This window comes from Equus przewalskii, chromosome 2 (assembly GCF_037783145.1).
Source record: "Equus przewalskii isolate Varuska chromosome 2, EquPr2, whole genome shotgun sequence".
NCBI classification, from domain to species: domain Eukaryota; kingdom Metazoa; phylum Chordata; class Mammalia; order Perissodactyla; family Equidae; genus Equus; species Equus przewalskii.
The window spans coordinates 66,870,873-66,885,098 of record NC_091832.1 but is presented as its reverse complement, the minus strand read 5'-3'; the positions used below and the strand labels follow the sequence as shown (position 1 = coordinate 66,885,098).

The 14,226-nt window shown below is 37.7% G+C and overlaps 1 protein-coding gene and 1 long non-coding RNA gene across 5 annotated transcripts in view; one reads left to right on the top strand and one right to left on the bottom strand.

The window, feature by feature from the left end:
* LOC139082054 (uncharacterized) lies at positions 1-14,077 on the bottom strand. The gene is made up of 3 exons (XR_011537734.1): positions 13,739-14,077; positions 13,050-13,105; positions 1-228 (listed from the first exon to the last, which is right to left on the bottom strand). It is a non-coding gene; the product is annotated as an uncharacterized lncRNA (long non-coding RNA).
* The window catches only part of PALLD (palladin, cytoskeletal associated protein), a 382,662-nt gene continuing 373,560 nt past the window's right edge, over positions 5,125-14,226 (top strand). For all 4 annotated transcript variants that reach the window (XM_070611497.1, XM_070611499.1, XM_070611496.1 and 1 more), the window contains exon 1: positions 5,125-5,297. In XM_070611497.1, coding sequence (XP_070467598.1) covers positions 5,202-5,297 — 96 coding nt within the window. In that variant the 5' untranslated portion in view covers positions 5,125-5,201. The remainder of the gene's footprint in view (positions 5,298-14,226) is intronic.

Below are 14,226 nucleotides of genomic sequence, written 5' to 3'. Positions count from 1 at the left end.
CTGATTCCGTGATGTGCAGCCAAGGAAACTACAAAGAGGAAGAAGTAGGAAAACTGGCGGTGGTTTGAAGGACACTTGTTCTCAGGATCACCAGTTGGGTCAATAAGTGGCTCATTACAACAATTCCACAATCATTTTATGCCTCTATTTTTTGTTTCTTTCTTGATCAGATTTCTCAGTTACTATTTTATATGTTGCCCCATGATCCTTGTTTGGTGGTAGAACATGCTAGAAAAAGGAAGAAGTAAAACATTCAGAAAAGGGGTAAGTAGGCCAGCTCCTTCAGAGTCAGAGGATTTTCAGAATTTCCTGGGCCACCAGGGGGAGAAAAGATGAAAGAAGGGTGAATGAGCAAGTCTGCACACTCCTATTCACATCCCTATTATCAAAGAACCTTTGATTACCTTTACTTTACCTATTGTTTACTTTACCTATTGTTGTTACCTATTGTTTGTTTACCTATTGTTTGAGGACTCTGAACAACCAGAGTCCTCATCGTCTAAAAGGAAGTTTGTAAACCTTCCAAAATATACTCTTCACCAAAATATACTCTGTTCTTAATTAACCTGAAACTGTAAGGTCAACTGATAGAAAGTATGAAATAGAGTGATCCTCAGCCTGGAAGTCTCAGTGAAAAAGAAAAGTCAGTGTAGTCACGGAGTGAGAGATCTAGAGAATGAAAGTTTACAGTTAAATAATGAGAAGCGTGAATTTGCAATTTTGAAAATGGAGCATGCCCAAGTGTGTCTATGGGAGCATGTCCAAGAGCAGCTAATGGAATAAAGCTGTGGTAGACAGCTTCCAAAATAACCACCAATGATCTTGCCGATTGGTCCTCATGCCCCTGTGGAGTCCCCTCCCATATGGAATAGTGCTGACTTGTGTAACCAAGCGATATTGCAGAAAAGATGGAATGCGACCTCCAAGGCTAGGTCATAAAAGACATTGTGGCTTGCACCCTACTCTTTCTTGAGTCACTCACTCTAGAAGAACCAGCTGCCATGAAGTAAGGAGACTCAAGCAATGATATGAAAAAGTCTACATGGCTCCTGCCAACAGCAGCACTAACTTTCCAGGCCATGGGTGAGCCACCTTGAAAGCAGATCCTCCTGACCCAGTCGTGCTTTCAGACAAGAGAAGCCGTGGGCAATATCTTGACCGCAACCCCATGATACCCTGATTCGGAGTCACCCAGCTAAGACACTACTGGACTCCTGGCACACAGAAACTGTGTGAAATAATAAATGCTTATAGTTTTAAGATATTAATTTTTTTCAATAATTTGTTATTTGTTGTTAAGAGTTGGAGCTGGTCCATTTATGTAATCTGTGGGAAGAAGGAGGGAGATAAAGATCAGTAGAGATAAGCAGATCAAAGAACTAATATGCCAGGGTGTGGAGTAAATAAACAAAGAGATGCTGACATCCCCTAGGATATTGGAAGCACTTGGAGTGAAGAGAATCAAGAGTCCAACTAGACCCAAAGTCTTAATTGAAAAAAAGTGGAAGGAGGATGAGTGGCTCAAAGGCAAGCACTTCAAAAGAACAGGAACTTTTACAAGAAGAAGTAAGCAATTGGAAGTTGAACTGAGACCCATTTAAGGGGCCGCTGACCCCACTTCCCAACCTCAGGTGCACACAAAAATGGGCTCTGGGGGTAAATATGAAAGTGCTTGACAGATTGTATTACTGCCTATGCACTATCCTCATCCTTAATATCAGTTGAACCTCATTATAATAACTTAGAGAGCCTTGGTCAACCATCTTTCCTAAGGAAAACGAACATCTGCTTCAGAGTCTTGTAATATTTTTAAAACAATCATGGTTTGCTGCACTGCTCACAATACACCAAAAAAGCCTCATTTCTTTATCTTCTTGAATAAAATCATGTCTAGCTTTGAGGCCTCTTTCAGGACCACAAGCTATCTCTCTCTTTTTTTTTCAATTTCTTTTTTCTTCATACAGCTTCATCACTTTCCTGGTGTTATAGCAGGATTTGGGACCAGGCATTCCAAGAAAATGTGGGAGAGGCCTCCCTCTGGTCAGTAAACCAACAGGCTCAACACTGAGATTCACTGTGAGATTTGTTTTAGCCTCCATGGCCCATTAGGAAGTAGAAGCAGCTGCCTCTTTCACTGCAGCTCCCATGGCCATGATGCTTAATGCTCAGTGCCCTGGCACCCTGCATGAGTGTCATGGCCACTCACAGAACCCACCGCCCCTCCATCCTGCCTGGTTCGGAGAACCCTACTTTCTCCCAGGCCAGAACCAGCATCTTCCCCTGGAAGCACCATCCTCCATCTCCCTGCAGATAATCCAACAGTGCTATTTCAATGATACCTACAAATCAACGTCACTTTGAGTTTTACACCTGCAACTTACAACTTTTTATTTCTACAAAAAGGTGTGAATTTTCTCCTGTTACAAAGGAACTCTAAACATAGTAAAACTTGGCTATACCTCCTGGAAAAAGGAAGGGTAAATGTATTTTTATTCATTTGTGAATGACTCTAGAACAAAAAAGGATGAGTGACTAATTTATCAATAACTCATTACGATTATTTTTATTATTCTGTGCAGTGAACATTTATGGGGTTGCATGCCCATCTCTTCTCTTTCTAGCAACTGCAAAAATATTTATCTTTCTTATTAATGTTTTAATGAGAGAAAAATGTTAACATGAGTGTGCACGTCTTCAGCACACACTTTAGGTGGGGTTGTAAAATGAACCTGGGATTTACAAAAGTTATTGCCTGGATGCAGTCTGGTCTAGAGGAAAAAAAAACCTAGTGGCTCCTGCATAATTTACTATTAATACAGCAATAAAACCTGTTAAAACATTGAGGTGAAGGTTGGGTCATAAGGTTAGCATCCATTTATCTTAAAATTATTAATACTAATGAGATTATTAATATAGTCATTGTATATATGGCATTTTTAACCACTTTCTCAGTTAATTTCAACAATTCTTTCCGTAACTAAGGTGATATCATGAAGAGGTTATAACATTTTGTTTCTCATAATCTCTTCCACATTCCATTTGCCTTAGGACACAACAGAGGTTTTTGTTTAATTTTTGACTATGACATTTTTCAAACAGAAAATACAGGTATTAATGTAACAGAGAGTCACAATACCAAGAAGTATCAAATATTACTATTTTTCCATATTCCCGTCATTACTGTTTTTTAGAAATATAACTCTAGATATAATTGAAGTCTCTGTTCTCTTCTCTGACCCAATCCCGGAAATTTCTTCTAGTGCCTCATCTTTTCCATTGTCTGTGTTCTGCATCCCTGGTACTGGAGACTGTCTGTTTTAAATTTTCCAGAGAATAAACCTCCCATCATCCAGACATGGAAAGGGGTTGTCTCCTGGCTACCTGAAGTGGAAATAGGACAGTATGGTCTAACTGCTCCTTAGGGATTCTTTGAACCAATTCCTTGTTTTCAGCTCCTGGCTCCCTCTCAGAAGTATCCAGAGTTGCCAATCAAAATTATTTTCAAGGAGGAACTAGTGTGTCCAACTCCTGAGCCTTTCTGTGACTCTATGGGGCAAATCACTTGCTTCTCATCAGCATCTCCTTCTGCAGGCATTTAAGATTTCTAATTTAGTTAGACCACTCATCTTTATATTAACCATTTTCCAACAATTTTGTCCATTTCTAGAATCTTCTACTGTCTTCTCTCCCAATTTGCATCCTTTTGGGTTTTTGCTATTATCTTATGGGGTTCTGGTAAGAAAAAGATATAAACACATGTGTTTCATCATCCGGAGGGGTTTTTTTCTCCATAAGTATAAATTTTAAAATGCTTATTAATGAATATAATAGCTGAAACAGCCCACGAAAGTGTCCGGTTTCAAGAAGGACCATTTATAAAGGACCAGTTTTGCTTGTAAAGAAAAGTATAAAAGTAGACCTTTAGAAGTGTTCCACCATTAGAGAAAAAAGCTTCTTTAGATAGGAAACTGGATGGACTCTCCTGGTACTATCCAGACTAAGGCAGACTCAGCACTTCGTCTCCGAATTCACTAGGAGGTTTTGTGTGATTATTTTCTGCTTCTTTGATTTGGCTCTGTGACCTGGCCTGAGAACAGAAAAGCTTTCTCTTCTTACTGCCTCTATTTGTTATTTGGAAATTCAAAATATTACAGTATGTTACAATGAGATGCTACAGGATAAGTAATAAAATGGTTGTGAAACATCTTTTACAACTGTCAGAGGGTTCGTACTTGTCCTAAACAATAGTCATTCATCATTTGTTTATTTTTTCAGCAAATATTTGTTGGATTCTCATGATGCGCTAGGTATTGGGCTAAAAATTCAGTGTTCCAATGTATATAAGATTCAGTCCCCCAGGGGCCAGCGGGTGGCGCAGTGGTTAAGTGCGCACATTCCACTTCTCAGTGGATCTGGGTTCGCCAGCCCAGATCTCGGGTGCAGACATCGCACCGCTTGGCACACCATGCTGTGGTGGGCATCTCACATATAAAGTAGAGGAAGATGGGCATGGATGTTAGCTCAGGGCTAGGCTTCCTCAGCAAAAAGAGGAGGACTGGCAGTAGTTAGCTCAGGGCTAATCTTCCTCAAAAATAAAAACAAGATTCAGTCCCTGTATGCACATGTCTATTTCACCCTACTATGGACTATGTCTTTAATACACATCATAGTCATATAATAATTTTTAATTAACAACCTGAAGTAAGAGAACAGTGGGACTCCACATTCAATTTGACAGGTGGCTAAATTTTTAAGTAGTTACTGGATTTACTATTTTAGGATAATCTACCTTATGACTAAAAGTTAAATGCACAGAGCAGGAGATTATAGGAAGAAGAGCATTCCTTATGAGTGTCACTTTTTCTCCTTAGAATCACATACTGTACTTTTAATTGATTAAAAATACGTTAAGAAGACAGGTGGTGTTTTCCAGCCACAAGGTCAGAGTGTAGAGGAACATGTGTTAATCCTATGTTTATTAGATCCATAAATATAGTTCTCTCTATACTAAGTGCCTTTAATTTCTAAGAACCCAGCCCTCAGGCCCAGGGTAGCTTCCCAGCCCGCTGCTGGAATTCCTGATCGTGGCAGTCTGCTGAAACGTGAGATCAGTTACCAAATATAGTTGAGTGGAGTAAGAGGCCAGATGAGAGTCTGAGGCCACAGTTGCCTCAAAGTGACCACGGACCAAGCAGTCTTTAATGAACAGGCAAGGCCAACCTCTGCTCCCTGGGAAGAGGAACTGCTCATCTGAAATCCATCACCTTTTTGGAGTCTTCAAACCAAGGATTGAAAAGGTCTGTAAGATGTATCTTAATATATTAACTGGTAGGGCAATATTTTTTAAACTTTTTTTTTTTAAAGCTAACAATATCATAGTAGTTTGCCTGAAGTTATAATACTATTTAGAAGATGCCTTGATTTTGCTTTTATTTCGAAAGGAAAAGTCATGGGAATTTGATAGTCGTTCAAAAAACAGAGAATACATAAGATTTACTTGCCGGCTTTATTTCTACCTATGCTGTCACAGAAATGCATTGTCTATTATAACCTTAAACATGCTAAATTGGTGCTATCAATTCCAAAAGGATTAAATGCAGTTATGAAGCCAACGTTTGTCAAGACTGTGTATGGGTTTTGTTTTACTGAAAATAAGAACGTAATTAATTTGAACGTCACCCATACTTAAGCTAAATACTAATGGCTTAAAATGATATACTTTAGGTTTTAGTAATATTTTAAGTTGTTAACACATTTTCAAAGGATTTTTTAAATCAGTTGAGGTAGTAATAGCAGACATTTTAAATTATATTTATGCATAAAGTTTACATATTTATTTTTTAAAAAGATAAAGCTTACTGAGGAAAACTACAGTCCAGTCAAATTTAAACATCACAGTATAATTTTATATCACGTTGTTTTAAGTTACACATGAAATTGTCTTGAATCCAATATATGAGGTTGATACAGAATGATTTCAGGCTCATATTACTTTTTAACATTTGCTAAAAATACTAATTGCCTTCTAGTATGAATAATGTGACCACAGAGTCCATTACCTGAAAATGTAATACTATTCAAAATCTATTCAATCATGTATGTACAGAAATTAAATCCTTATTACATGATAAATATACTTTTCAACAATTTTTCCTCAAAGAAAAAACTTGAATGCTTGTCTCAGTTATTCAGATTTTTAAAATCAGAGTCTATTCGACCAATTATTGCTAACAATAGACAAGGTCTAAGAGATTTATCAAGCTAATAACTGCTCTATAAATATATGATTACATATTCCTAGAATACAAATTAGTTCTGTCACATTCTAGTGTCCGATATGGATTAAAGTCTGTATCCTAGGGGCTCTCTGTCAATTCTCTGTCTGCGTTTCTCTGTTTTATTGCTAACGTTGAGTATTCAGGGGGTCCTATAGCATATTTCACACTAGAGTAAGGATCTAGATTACACCAAACAATCAGAATCACTTTGAGCTCTTTACCTCATTTTTTTAAAAATGTAGAGGGGAAACGTTAGTCAGGTTTTAAAATAAATCTGACGCATTCTTAAAGAGATAACAATTGAATTTGGCAAGGCCAAGTCAAGAGCCTCCACTTCATTAACAATACGTATGTGGAAGACATCAGAGTGTTGTCACAACTGAGTTCCAATCAGGAATTCAGGCCACCTAGAGTTAATGGCTGCTTCCTAGTCAAATCCCAGCAAAGAAAACAAAGATTGAGCGAAGCAGCTCTGACTATAATTCGAAACCGTTAAATCATATCAGAGGGTATAGAAACAAATTTGGTAAATAGATTATGAATTTAGGTGAGAAGAACGAAGCCGTGAATAAGGATAATGGCAGCGGAAATGGATGATTTGGAAGTAAAATCTAGATATTTGCAACTAATTCAATATGGTGGATAAAGATGATAATATGAAGAGGACACCAAGGATAACTACAAATACCCTCTCTGTAAAATACATTAATATGGCTGTTGTGGACATTAAATGAACTATTTTATTATGTCCCTGAAATTGAGAGAAAATATACTGTTTGAAGATTATTTAAAACTGTAGAATAAATATGAAATATCTTCCTCTAATGACAACTTTACTTAAAGACTAGGAAAGAAAGGAATCCATGTGTATTTATCAGGAAGGAGAGTATAAAATTGTTGTGCATTTCTGGCATCAAACAAGATTTTATAAATTCTTTAGGTTTAACTTTTGCCCTACAGGGCCCTTGGTGAAAAGAACACTACAAAAAGAAAGAAAGAAAGAAAGGACAGGAAGAAAGATTAAAAAATAATTCAAAAAGACAATTTAGGTGATACAAACAAACTTTATTTAACGCAATGAAGTGGACAGTCTCTTTTCGGAGAACAGCAAAATGGGGCGGAAGGCGGGAAGCTTTTATAGCGTAAAGAGTAAAGAACAAGAAAGAGAAAAATAGAAAATATCTGATTAGCTGGAGGCACATAGTCAACCTTGTTTAGGGTGAGAAGGAACAAGGAAATAACTACAGAGCCCACAGTTGGCTTGGGGTTTGGAAATTGGCTGACTAAATGTACTGCGTTTCTGGTCAAGCAGAGCATTTACGGGGACACAAGAATTATCTAAGTTTCCGTTTGCTGATGTGGCCCCCTGGGCAAGAGCAGCTCCATTTTAGGCCTAGAAAGTTATTTCAACAGAAGGAAGAAATTTAGTCTGGGGATTACCTGTGATTCCAAAACAAGAAAAAACAAGTTTTAAAGCTTTTTCTACCTTGATTTTCATAGTTTAGGTTTTATTTTAAAATGTTTTTAGTATTGAATCTTTGTACCAACAGTGTTTATTACATTTTCAGTAATTATTTAAATATAAAAATAAACAGAAAAAAAATGACGTTTAAATTTTAAAGTCACTTATAATTTTAACTTTTTTTTAAAGAACATGAAATAAGCAACAAAGGATCCCCTTAAATCTCCCACCCCTCAGCCGTACCCCTGCCCAAGTCCTACCACGGAGCGAATCAGCATTAAATGTTTGGTGCGTGTTCTTCAACCTTTTTCACGCATTTATTTGTAACTATATATGCATTTTTAAGTGCTTATTGAAATGTCACTACCCCTGTCTGGACTCTCTAAATTGCCTGGCCCATGTGGTATGGGATATTGTGTGATCCTTGGTTCCTTTAAGGTTTTTATACCATCAAACACTGTTTCTTTCAAAATTATAGTAGCTCGTCAACATTTCTACAAACTACTCCACAAACAAGTTGCAAAAGTTCTCTCTTTATCTAAGTCCTTAAATACCCATAATATCCCCAATGGGAAAATAAAACTCTGTGGTTAAATGCAGGTTTCAACCCTATGTCTACCATTTCCTGACAGTTCAACTTTGGCCAAATAATTGAATATTTTTATGCTATAGTATGTAAACGAAATAATAAAAAGAAAAATAATGTCTATTCCATCAATTATTCTGAGGATCAAATTATTCACTATATTAAAGCAGGCAACTCACAACTCAGAAGATGTTATACAGTAAGTCCTCAGGGAAACCTAGCTTTGATTGCTTATAATTGAATTCTCATTTCTACTAGACTCTGCTGTTTCTCATGCATATGCCTCATCTTTCCCAAATTCCTCCCAAGTCAGGGAAATATTCTACATTTCAACAGCCTATAGTGCCTCGCCTCATGGGATCCTGCAGGGGTGTGTCACAAGTATTTTTTGATTGACAAATAGAGGACTCTCCTGGATATCATACATGTGATTTTCAGATGCTTATCCTCAAAGTCTTAAAACAAATGTTATTCATAAGCTCTAAATCTATCTTTTCTGTTATTTGTATATTCATATGTGTATGTGAATCACATATACTTATATTACATATTCAGGAACTCAAAAATAAATGGTTTCCCAAATAGTAGGATAGTAATGCCAAGACAATTTAAGATGATAAAATTGATTATGTCAGAATGTGTGATACACATACCAAATATAAAATGTTCCATAAAAACTTGCTTACATGTTCTATATTTCATGGTAGAACATGAGTCCAACAAAATTCAGATAATATTAACTTAGGAGAAGTTAAGAACTATAAATCACAATTAGAAATAATCCATAAATTAAGTGACATAAAATTCCTTAAGAATGGATAAAATATGCACAGCATTTTAACAAAATAGGTGACCATGGAAATTTACATTTGAAAGTATCATTTGCTTGGGATCAGCTAAGATGCTGATAAGCTGCCTGTTGAAGTTCAAGGTGGAAGTGAATTTACAATGCCTCACAGTATTTGCTGACCCTCCCAAACCATTGCTTCACCAAACATTCCAAGATCTGCAGACACCAATGATAACATGCAAATATGCATTTCATTTCATTTCATTTGTACCCTAACAACTTTCAAAGAGAATTTGAGACTGCCTGCAATTAAAGCACAGTACAATTGCCCAAAATCAATTAAAAAGACCAAATCAAGCATAAGAAATTCAGAACCTGACATTTTCTCAATTCCCCTACTTTCGTCTTTCCTCCTATTAGAATGTTAGCTCCATAAGGCAGAGAATTCCACCTTACTCACAGCTGCATCCCCAGCCAGAAGAGAAGCCTAGCACACAGTAGGCACTCGACAAATAGATACTGACTGAATAAGACAACAGAGAAAGTAAGCAAAAACAAATTATTTTTAGCTAAGTCATTTGTAGTTCTATGACTCAAAATTTAACTCTGAGCTTGCTAAGTGTCCATGTCAAAGAGCGTCATCAAAGGTTCTAGAATTCTCATTTTTTTTATAGTAGAAACGACAGAAAACAGAATAAATGTGTTTCTGGTTCTAAACCTTTTCATGACAAACTTTCATTGAGAGTAATAAGAAACATAAAAATCAATGTCTTCACAGATGTGGGTTCTTTTTAATGCAGTGTCAGACCTACAACTGTTTTGTATTAGTGAAATGAGCATGTAATGTGTATTTTATATGTATACACTAACAGCTATTAACATATAGCATTGATTACTTGATCAAGTTCTTAGCAGAAAACAGAGCCTAGGGGATGAGTAAGTATTGATAAGGCAGATGAAAAAGCGGGATGGAGAGCAGAACAATGTTTCACTGAGGAGAGCATTTTCCAGAGAAATGCAACAGGGTGGGGCCTGGGTGGCTGAGAGCAAGAAAAGGGGACAGAACATTTCTGCCTCGTGCCTTTGTTTGTGTGGCTCTCTCTCCTGTCAATTCCTATCTGGGGTTCAAACCATGTTTTAAATACCAGATATATTTTTCTCCAACATCTGCTGTGATCCAGACACTGTGCCAAGCATTAACCATGCAAACACTGTCAGTCGCAGCTCCTCCTTTCAAGGTGTTCGCAGTCTAATGGCGAAAGAATTCGCTAAACCAATATTTATAATTCAATAAGATGAATCTCACAGTAAAATACTGTGCAAGTGTCATATTTGGAAAAAGGAACAAATTATACTGGCTGGGGAATCATAGAAAACACCAAAAAGAAGTGAAATTAAGTAAAATTTTCAAGGATGAACTAGAAATTGAATCACAGAAACAGAAGGGAAAGGCAAAAGGAACAGCATATGCAAAGCATGGAGACATGAAAAGATACGGAATGTTCAAGGAATGGCGAGTAGGCCAGTGAGATGTGAGTGCAGCATATGTCAGAAAGACAATGGAGGATGAGGCTGGAGAGTTTACATCAGGGCAGACTGTCCAGAGGTACACAGATAACCTGCATAGCAGGCTTTGGATCTTCTCTTATCAGCCAGAGGGTACCACTGGAAAAAAAATACCAGAGGAGTGACATGGCCAAATTTGTAAAGATGATCTCTGCCACCATCTTTGATCTCTTACTGCAATTTGTTTAAACTGTTTTAGTAGCATTATCATGTTCCTCCTTATATTAGAGTCATTTTTCACTCTTTTCTAACCCCATCAATCCCTCGTACTGGACTGTAAGATTGTTAAAGGAGAGGAACTATGCCTGGCTCTTCTTCACCCTCCTTGAAGATCCCCTGACTCATAGCTAATGATAAATAAACAGTTGTTCAGTTGATCTCATGTTCAACTTACTATGCTGGGAAAGGAAAGTGGAAGAAAGGAAGAGCGGTTTAAATGGGCAGTGCCAAAGAAGAGCCATTTCTCCTATGGTGAAGAAGCTAGAACTACACAAATTCAAAGAAATTAAAAAATGGTTGTAGCTTATGAGAGTTTTAGGGGAAGTGAAAATTAAGCTAAACTATGAATGATGGAGGTGATGAAGGAGACACGGAGGAGAAAAAGAGGAAGAAAGGAATTTCCAGGCAATTCAAATACCTTAAGAAGAGGTATTTCTCTTAAGAAAGAGAATACTTTATGCCTCAAAACTTCAAAATCTTTCCATTCTACTCACTAAAGTGAAACACTTTAATGTTTTTGGCATTTACCTCACTTCCTCTTTACTCATTAGAAGCAGCATAAGCAGTTCTTTTTAGTATATTTCATATTCTGTATCTATCACACCAGCGCAGAATTACCAAATGCACTGTTTGAAATAAAACGTGAAACCTCAGTGAAATAACAGAGATGTTTGCAGTTGTATTTCTTTTGATTACGACCTTTTAATTTTGAGGTGTTGATTGACGTAGAAATCTCTGAAGCATGATTTTCCAGTGAGTTTGGGCCACCTAGAAACTTCCCTTGTTCATTCACATTGAATGAGCATTTTCCTTAGACCACATGCATGTTCTAGCAGCAATAACTGGATTGCAAATTAAACCCGAACCATATATGCCATACAGCTATTATTTTCTTTTTCACTGTGCAAGCGGATCCTGATCCTGACAACTGGATCCTGTCAGATGGCACCTCTTTAAATCCAAAATATAAGTTAGTAAGCAGGTAATTTAATCTGCCTCCAGTAAATACATCCGGTTTTTTTTTTCCTTTTTTTGGTGTTTTTTTTGGGGGGGGGCGGTGAGGAAGATTGCCCTGAGCTAACATCTGTTGTCAATCTTCCTCTTTTTGCTTGAGGAAGATTGTTGCTGAGTCAACATCTGTGTCAATCCTCCTCCATTTTGTATGTGGGATGCTGCCACAGCATGGCTGGATGGGCAGTGTATAGATCCATTTGCAGGATCCAAACCTGTGAACCCCACGCCACCAAAGCAGAACACGTGCACCCAACCACTATGCAAATGGGTTGGCCCCAAACACTTCCTATTTTAAAGAAAGAATTGAAAATTATTTCGCCATTCAGAAGTTTGCTTTAAGCTTCTCATATAATGTTTTTGGTGAAGTTTAAAATGTTCACTTTGCACTAAATTAAATTAATAGCAGAACTCTGATTTCTAATACGGAGTTTTATTAGTGTGACACATTGCTTCAGATTTTCATTTGTGAAAGCTATAATGTATTGGTACTAAAGTGTATGGTTAAGATCATGTACTCTGGAGTCACTGCCTGGGTTTGACTCTTAGCTCTCTTGCTCACATTTTCTGCCTCAGTTTCTTTCTTTCTAAAGGGGGGCCTGTTGTGAGGCTTTTAAATGAAATAATCTACATAATGGCTCTTGACACAATGCCTGCCTCATGGAGAGCAGTCCATTGTTAGCCATTATCATTATCATGATCATCACTGTTAGTCTTATGTATGTTATACGAATTCACTAGGTAGTCATTCTATAACGAGAGTTGGCAAACTTTTTCTATAAGAGTCCAGAAAGATAGGTTAGGCTTTGTCAACCATACAGTCTCTGTTGCAACTACTCAACTCTGACATTGTTGCACGAAAACATTCAAAAACAATCACATGGCCATGTTCTAAATGCAGTCAGGAGTTAAAAGTGAAAATGATCAATTCTGACGTTTCACCGTCTTAATGCATCCTTCCCAATCTCTAACTCAGTCATTCTCTCTCTGTCTTTCTTTTGTTTTCATTGGGTCTTCAGTTCCTTAACATCTCTATGTTCAAACTCCTACCCATGAATTCCAACCCAGCATAGATTTGAGAGTCCGCCCGTCTTGCCAATTTTCTCAACAACCTTGCCCATTTCCCTTCCATCTTACCTGTGTGTCAAAACCTGGATCATCTATCTCCACATCTTCACCTGGACTGCTGAGCTCTGTGGAGAGAAGTGTGCAGTCAATCACACAGATTAACGACACTGTCGATACTCCACGTCTAACCTCGGTTAAGCCCTCTCCGGCCCATAAATCCTTCCTAACAAAGTTTCTCCCTTTCTCTACAACAGCTATTGTCTCCTGTCCTCAGAAACTTCCAAATGCACAGAAATCTCAAAATAGGAGCTCCCCTTTCTTTCAATTACAAATTTATACAGATTCTCTCTCTTGCTTTCTCTCTCTCTCTCTCTCTCTCTCACACACACACACACACACACACATACTTTATTACTTCTCTCCTTTGAAAATGGAAGAACTGCCCCTTTCAACCTGGAGCTGAACACTCCATTTGTGCTATAGTAACCCACTCCATCTCACATTCTGGAAGACCTGGTCTGTACGTCATCCCCACTTTCTCACATGTATCTTCAGCTTCTCCCTCTCTACTGACTAACTCCATTAGCGTTGAAACATGTTCCCGTGGCCCCTCCTAAAAAACAAACAGAAAGCCTCACTAGGTTCCATACTTTTGTCTAACTACCACCTTCTCTCTCTCCTCCTTTCTCTAAACTTCTCGGAAAGTCAACCACACTTGCAATCTATACTTCCTTTCCTTCCATAATTTCTCAACTCACCTGGAATCTGGCTTATAACTCTGTCACATGTGCCGAAACAGCTGTTGGCAATGGAGCTAAATCTTTCCAGTTGCTAAGTCGAGAGGACATTCCCTTCTTCATGAGACGTTTTTTTACCAGCTTTCATGACACTCCACTCTCCTGGTTTCCCCCCAACTTTCTGGAGAATTCTTTTCTTTTCTTTCTCTTTCTTCTTGGATGACCTTATCCATTCTCATGGCTTATAGTGCCACCCATGGGCTAATATTTCCCAATCCAATTCTGCTCTCCTTTCTCCGGGTTCTGGACCACTATCTCAAATTGCCTTCCAGACATCAACACCAGAGATCCCAGAGGTCCCTCAAATACAAAAGGCACAAATTAAAATTAAGCTTATTTTTTTTCTCAAAACTTATTCTTCCACTTGTATCATGTGAGTTTATGGCACCATCCATCCCACTGCTCAAGTGAGAAATCTATAATCCTGCCTTTACGTCATCCCTTCATTC